The 8,122-nt window shown below is 34.5% G+C and overlaps 1 protein-coding gene across 1 annotated transcript; it reads right to left on the bottom strand.

Annotated features, from left to right (window-relative positions):
* Window positions 1-735: 735 nt before the first annotated feature.
* Window positions 736-3,082, bottom strand: LOC129225988 (uncharacterized). The gene has a single exon (XM_054860561.1). It carries the CDS (start codon window positions 2,805-2,807, stop codon window positions 813-815), a length of 1,995 nt encoding a protein of 664 aa, XP_054716536.1. The 5' UTR covers window positions 2,808-3,082; the 3' UTR covers window positions 736-812.
* Window positions 3,083-8,122: the final 5,040 nt, after the last annotated feature.

Genomic DNA, 8,122 nt, shown 5'->3' with positions numbered 1-8,122 from the left:
CTATTCTTAAATTATGTGCAATACACACACACACACACACACACACACACACACACACACACACACATATATATATATATATATATATATATATTGTGACGTACCTAGCACGGGTGACACCCGGGTCTGTAACTTGGGGTGTCACCCTTTCCCCCAACTCCACAAACGCGAAAAAAAGTAATAAAATTTTTGTGAAAATGAAATTCATGTAATTTTCATGCAAACAATTACATTAGTGTTATAACGAAATTTTAAGTGGGCTGATGTACAAAAGACAAAAAAAAAGGGAGGGGGAGGGGGTCCGGGTGTTTTACCGCGGAAATTTTTCAAATTTGTAATCTCAAAAATGCAATTTAGCTTCATATTTTTAAAAGACTTCCAATTCCACTTTGGGTGTCACCCCTCAGACGGGTGACACTCTGGGAGAACCGTCCCCTGCCCCCCGTAGTGACGTCACTGATATATATATATATATATATATATATATATATATATATATATATATATATATATAATATAAAAAATATATGCACACAATACTTGTATTTATTATTTAAATAATTACCTAGTTCATACTGTTTCAAATTAAATGTTCTGATGTTCTTCGCCGTGTGAACTACTTGACAGTTCAGTATGCACAAACGTTTACTTAGGACTTTTGGCTAACATGAACTTCTGTTGAGATAAGTCTCGATGTTAAAAAGAATGACATTAACAACACTGCATTGTCAAACAACATTTGTTAAAGTAAAAGCTACTTAAGCACAAACATTTAGGAGTATGATTCAAGAAATAGACGCATTTGTTATCTACTAACAGTAGCAATATTTCCTCATTTCTGAGCTTTCAATGCAAGATGATTGATTACCATATGCATTGATTCTACTAATATCGAGCACTTCAAACTTATCTTGCTTTATTCGATGTCGAACTGTACTTTCAAACACTCCTTGGCTTGGTTTGGCAACTAAAGTAATCAAATAATCTCGAATACCTTCATTTTTCTTGCCCAAAACGACTTCCCGATTGATGACGATTCTTTCATGTTTGACGAATCTTAAGACATCATCATTGAGTTGACGATAACGGGCATCTGATACCTCTGCAAGCTCCAAAACGGCACAGCTCTTGGCAAAAGGTTTCAATTTTTTGTTCATCTGTTGAATCACAGACGTGGCACATTTCAAAACAACGCTGTCATTGACGGAAACGTCATGCAGCAATTGGCAAGGACACCAATGGGGTAAAATGTTAGCATCTTTGCAAGTTCTGCTATTTGGTATCTTATCCATGAGGCTCAACCCATGCGCAGTGTCCTCATCAACTGTTTTCTTGAAAGATAATTTCATCACCCTTAGCAAATGAACTAATGTGGCATGGACATCAAAATGAGTCGTTAAGCGATTTTGATTTTGGCGAAGATATTTTGCTTGCATCGAATGCTTTTCAAGGAACCATTGCGGAAAATTAATATAAATAAAGGGCATTCTTTCTTCATATTTTCCAACATAAGTCTCTCGGATTGGACCGAAACGAATTCCATGGTCACTAAACAAGATGAAAAGACTTTTTTCAAAGACACCTTGCTTTTTGAACTCGGTTAACAAGCGAAAAATCGGTTGGTCTGCTTGGCTCGCTTTATTCAGACTATCATGCGTTAGGGTTGATACCATAATAAACGAAAAGAATGGTCTTGCATCCATAGTTTTCACAAAACTTCTAAGATAATTAATCATGATTTCTCCATCTATTTGTGAGTTAATACAACTCAGATGACCATTTTTGTATGGATCGTAGTTATAATAAGTTAGTGCCAAGGGCCTGAAATAATAATCAGTTGGAGCATCTTTGAATCCTCTTTTCCCGTAATTGAATGTTCCAAATTTAGGACTATCTTCAGCAAATAATGTTCGATATCCTACGTCTGAGTATGCTTTCCACACAAAGTCTAAATCGTCAAAAAATTTCTTGGTGTACAAAGTTTCATTCCAGTAATATTCCACAAAGTGTCCCGTAAGCAATGGCACTAAGTTCGGAAAAGTATTGTCTCCAACTTTAGTATATCCATCAAGTTTAAACGGGGAGAGTTTTTCCTCCATAAATGCTTTTGTTGCTTTAAACTGCCTCTGAAAATTCAGAGCAGAAACTGAATCAACCCCAATCAATATAACGTTCAGTTTTTCTGCCGATTGAGGCAGTAATATGTTTTTCCTTTGTTCAATTTCCACCTTTAGTGGAGTTAGAGGAAGAAAATGCGTCAATGTTTCCTTCATCAGCTTACAGTTCACTTCAATGAAGTCCACATTAAGAGGTATTCCAAAATGCAGTCTTCTCTTGTTTCCTAGTGCATAAAAGTCCTCCAAACGTTCACCAGCCGCTTCGGGCATGCGTAGAATAGGTCTGTAAGTACACGTAAGATCATCCAGTTTCATATTGTAAAACTCCAGAAGTATGGTTTCATTCACTTTAACAACAGCGTTAGGTTCTATGATGAAAAATAGAGGTTTTCCAGGGCATGTCAAGTTTGATGGGGATCCAATAATATTTTTTAACGATGGATCGTATGGATTTAGTTTCGGTATTTTACAACCAGGTGTATCAATAAGGAGATTTTCTTCCTTCGATTCTATTTCAGCGAATTCCACATCAAATGTCTCTCCAATGTCATTATTCAAATCATTCAGTTCATAAATTCCTAAAAAGTTTGCAACTTTTCCTGGAATACAAAAGAAATAAACTCCAGCAGCTATACACACCGCAAAAAACAATACTTTCTTACGAGTAGGAATTCTGGACCAATTCTGCATCGTTGTTGCCCAGTGAATAAAATGTCGAAGACTGGAGAATTTCACGTTACTTGACTATGCAACGAAATGAAATAAACAATCAATAAATGAATAAAACAAGTTTTTGGCACCAACTGGGAGGAACTTTGTTTTTCATATCTACTGTTAAAACTTTGAGGCGAAAAATAACAACTCTCCAAATAATAACTCTTCCGGCACAAGACCATTCCTCACAGTGCTATGCATCACAAGTTGAATGACTGAAGTTTATGCTTGCGAAATTATTTGTTGCTTGCACAACTTATGTTTGTTTTTCGCTGGAAATAAAATCATTTCACATCTAGTTTTTAACGAATATATATATATATTTTACTTTTCACGTTTTGATGAGAAATTTCAAAACAATACTCTCTTATTCACCGAAATGAAAAATGTCGTAATCGTTTGTTTTTCAGCATTTGTGAAAGCAATGTTGAATTTTTTGCTGTGTACACTTTCCTGAAGAAAAGTCGAGCGAAAGTCACACATACCTGTAAAAGAATAGACAATCATAACTATTTTTTTGTTTGATGTAAAAAAAAAAATTGATATTAATTGACATTTAGTACGGAATAGTACAACCAAATACAAGCTATAAGATCAGTTGCGCATGATCAAAAGTTAGAAAAGGTAATGACGATTTTTTACACATGAGAAAAATATGTGTTTTAAACATTAATTTGCGTTAAGTATAAAAAGGCGCAGTTCCGTATTAAAAATGAAGTTTTAATACGAAATAAATTACATCTTACACAAAATCTTACAATTTACCTGTATATAACTCGTATGGGAAAACATGGGAGGTTTGACTATTTGGAAGGTTTAGTTTTGTACCTTAGAGTCAAATTAATGTAAATCCAAAAATTCGATTTTCCATTTATTAATGCATTGTATGTAGAATCTTATCCCGCTCAAGTAACGCAACGCAATCCTGAAAAAAATTTAAAAAATCCTATCTAATAATTTACAAGTGTTAAAAGTCTAATCCTTCGTATGCACCGAGGGACCATTTTTTCGCTCTCCTGTAAAGTAATGATAATGTGACTTACGTTAGTCTGGTTCTGAGGTACATAATGGGGTGGTTTCCTTCAGTCAAAAATACTACTTTTGGTCATTAAAATGGGTAGAATGAGCAAAAAAAAAAAAAAAAAAAAAAAAAAAAAAAAATTACATGGACCCCGAAAATACTTTCATTTACCCAACATTTTTTTTTTCCAAATTAATTTTTTAAAATGTCCGATTTTTCAAACAAGGCGCGGTCTTTATGACGTCTTTGGCGCATCTTTCTACCACGTTTCCACGTTATGATAATCAAGAAGTGAATTAAAATTGCGCTCTACGCTTGCTATCAACCATATCGTTGCCAATACACGTGAGTACAGATGCGAATTAAATATTTTTCTCTGTGAATGGCAACACTGAAAGACATTTAATCATTTGTAATGTCATCGGTAGAAGCGTTAAACAATGAAAGCGCATCGAATTAAGTAATTTTTTAAAAATATTAAACTTAAATAAATTATTTAAAAAATGGTCAGATCCTATGTTTTTAAGCATGCTCTTTCAGAAAAAAATAATTTTAAAATTCTGGAAACGACCCCATTCATATCTCATGCTTTTCACATTTAAATATTTGTTTAACGGAATAGCATAAAGCACGGTTATGAAACAGCGACATATATTCTTCCTGTTTGCTATTTGCAAAGTGTAACTAACAAGAAATCCAAATTACGTGTTCTATTTTCAGTCAAATGGTTAATTCTTTAGGTTCTTAGATTAGTTCACTAAAAGACTGTTATACCGAATTTTGGTTTAAATTTTGTGTTAGTACGTTTTTTGCTTTCTTTTTCCAAAACGATTAATAAAGGCAGTTTGACACACATTAAAATTCTGCAAGGTTTTCATCGGGCCAAACCTCTCTATTTAGATTACTACGTTGATCTGACATTTTTAACAAAACAACATTTAATTAATTTTGGACATTAAAGTTGCTATTAAATGAAAGGAATTTTGTTCTTAACTTGTGATTAAAGAAATTGAATGTTGTGCGAAAATTTTATTTCAAATACTTCTTGTTTGTTATCCACTTTGTATTTCTTGTTTTATTTTACACCCTGTCAACGTTTAAAAACCTTCCTGCTCATGGGTTTTCCTGATCAATATAAATACAACTGACAGCAACTGTTTTTAAAGGGTGTTTTTGTAGAGGTATAGAACTTTAAGTTGGCAACACTGTTTGATATGTTTGCCATTTTGATAGCTGTCACTTGTTTTGTGTTCAGTCCGGTTTGCCATTTCATCATGAATAGACCACAAGGCGGTGCAACATGCCACACAGCGCGTTTCACGATTTATTGAAAGAAACGTTCGGTGAACGAATAATTTCGCGTAATGGACCGGTGAATTGGCCTGCAAGATCGTGCAATTTCACACCGCTGGTCTACTTTTGTGGGGCTATGTGGAGTCGCACCGATAAGCAATAGACGATTGACGCCTTGGAAGAGAACATTCGCCACCTTATTACTGACATACGGCCTCTATTGCTGCAAAAAGTGAGTAAATCGGACTTTCCAATTGGACTTTCTCCGAGCCGGCCGAGGTGGCCATATGCCAGAAATCATACTTAAATAAAAATGGCAAAGAATCAATCATCTTTCGAATAAAGCAACATTCATGGCAATTAACAACATTTAACTGTGTTTTATTTGAACTTAAAGTTCTCTACCTCTAAAAAAACACCCTTTATTTTGCTATCGCATTTATTAGAAGACAAGAAAATCGCCCCTCAATGTATGGCAGGTGAAAATTGCTTCCACATTTGAACGAAGCCATTGCCTGTTTGGTGATATTTTGATGAGCACTGAACTTTAATGCCTTGTGCATTAACAATTTTATCACTTGTCATCGTTATTTAAAGCAGCATCTTTATCCTGTTATTTAATTTTTTTCACCGACGAATCAATGATTTGAATAATTTCCTCTGTTATTACGTTCACTCACTTGTGTTCTTATCACTCCTCACTGTTCGATGGTATTTCATTAGTAAATTGTACTGTCTGACCATCGATTACATGGAAAGGCTAATATCCCTTTACGCTAATGGGTGTATCTATTAGTTTATAGGGGTGTTAGCTGGTTTGTTACAAATGTGCACTTTTGCCTCTCTATTATTTAGCCTAAGTTTTGTAAAAATGAAAAATTTGCTCTCAGCAACATTTTTTAAATCTGAAGTATATTCGATTTATATTCTCTCGGCAAAAATTAATTGATTTATTTATTCACAACAAAGTTTTGAGCTTACCATTTTGCTTTTACGTTCCTGAACGAAAGGAAAATATTTTCTCTTCTTTTTGTTGTTCCCATGGTGACTATTTTTGTTTTCCCTTATTTTATTTTAGAGAATGCAATAAATAAATAAGGCACTAGTGACATTACAAAATGCGTGCATCAAAATCCCATCGTTGTTTCCCCTTCTCCCCTGTAGATTCATTCAGATGGAATAGTCTTTACTTGGCAGATTGCCAAATTACACACAATCCACGGTCAAACAGTACTTGGATTACATTGCAAAGAGTCCAAAGTTTCCGCTTTTAAAAGCTGCCCATTTAAAAGAAAAAAAAAAGTACATCACGTTTAAAAAATTTTTGAAGACTTTTTTTCATTCTTCGGTTTTTAATTTAGCATGTTTCCTTTATTTGAAATCATTCAGCTCGTCACTTATTTTTATTTACCCATCTAAATATTAATAACTAGAAAATTGCCCGCCAAAGTATGACGGGTGAAAATTGCTTCTACATTCGAACCATTGCCTGTTTGGTGATATTTTGATAGTTGAAATTGTAACCATAACTCCAGTGGATTAACCCTAAACGCCAGTAGGTAGTGTTCATTGTTAACCATTTTTTCGTTTCTCCATTTCTCTGAAATGACACAGCCTTGCCAGTAAAACAGTTAAGTTACTGGATCGCGTTCAGCCTTGTCACAATAAAGCATGTTAAATATTACCAAAATATGTTATCAAATTATAATGCCGTGCCGCGAGTTTCATTGTTGAAACACTCGGGTTACTCGATCATAGGCTGTTATTTATATGAGGATAGTCAAGCCATTTCTCACTCACCAGCTGATACATTTGTTCTTGTAGCTGTATTTGACTTCATTTCATTATATGTAAAATCAACATAATTTAGATGAAAATAATAATTTTTTTCCCTAAATTAGTTGGTACTACCATCGATTGTGTGGTTGGTTGAAATTGGACCAATTGTGCTTTGGAGCAGTCCACAAATGATGTTAAGTTTTAAGTGGAAAGGGCTGCTAGATTAAACCTACAAGCTATAGCTTAGGCTCTCCGCTTTGTTGGGGCCTCCTCCAACTCAGTAAAATCGCATGATTCGTTTCTAAAAAAATGAAAAGAACTTAAAAATTTAATTTAATTTTAAGCACTTGAAAACCTTGAAACTTTGGGGAAAATTTAGCGACAAACTCTGGAGCTTTAAAATTTCTAAATAACCAGAAGAGGAGAGTCAAAATGGGTTAATTCAGCTTCTAGTTACGCCCTGCATCAAAAATGCAGAAATCATGGTTCTAAAGTTTCTGTAATGCATTACTTGCGATAAGTTTTTGTGACTCACATGTAGAGATGTAAAATTTTCGGAAGTTATACGGCGGCTTAAATAAAATAAAAAAAATAATAAAAATAAAAAATAAATAAATAAAAAAAATAAAGATTTTTTTTTTTCCAGTTTTTCTGTCGAAAAATCGAAAAGAAAAAAAAAAATTGAATTGCAAAAGTAGAGATCTCGCAGGTTAAACAGAGACATTATGTACATATCTCGCATAAACGGGTTGTAGCTGAAGGTCGAAATCAGGCTTGTGCACTGTCAGTTTGGGTATTCTTTTTTTTTTTCAGTCGGACATTCAAAATGGTTATTTTGGTTACCCGTAAAAGGTAAAACTTGGGCCATTATTCAGATGTCAGAGGCTGGTCGTAACCAGTTTCATTAGCAGCCACCAGTGGTGTACTGGCCTGCCAGCCTATCGGCTCACGGACCAGTTCGCCCTCCACCCTAGGTGCCCTCGAATTTGAGCGCCCTTTTTCTTTTTGTGCTCTCGAACCTGTACGCCTTTGTTTGTTTGTTTGTTTTTCATTGGGAAGAATCAAAGAAGGGTGTTGTCGAAAATATCTGAAACTACTGCTTTTTGAAGAGAATGTAGTGGGTACAACTATATAGACTAACTTGTTGCGGAATTCTGAGAACAAATCATGAATGACTATTGTACAAGTGGATAGAGAA

Source organism: Uloborus diversus, chromosome 7, assembly GCF_026930045.1.
Source record: "Uloborus diversus isolate 005 chromosome 7, Udiv.v.3.1, whole genome shotgun sequence".
Classification (NCBI taxonomy): Eukaryota; Metazoa; Arthropoda; class Arachnida; order Araneae; family Uloboridae; genus Uloborus; species Uloborus diversus.
The sequence above is the reverse complement of the archived record's forward strand: the minus strand, read 5'-3'. Positions and strand labels throughout refer to the sequence as shown.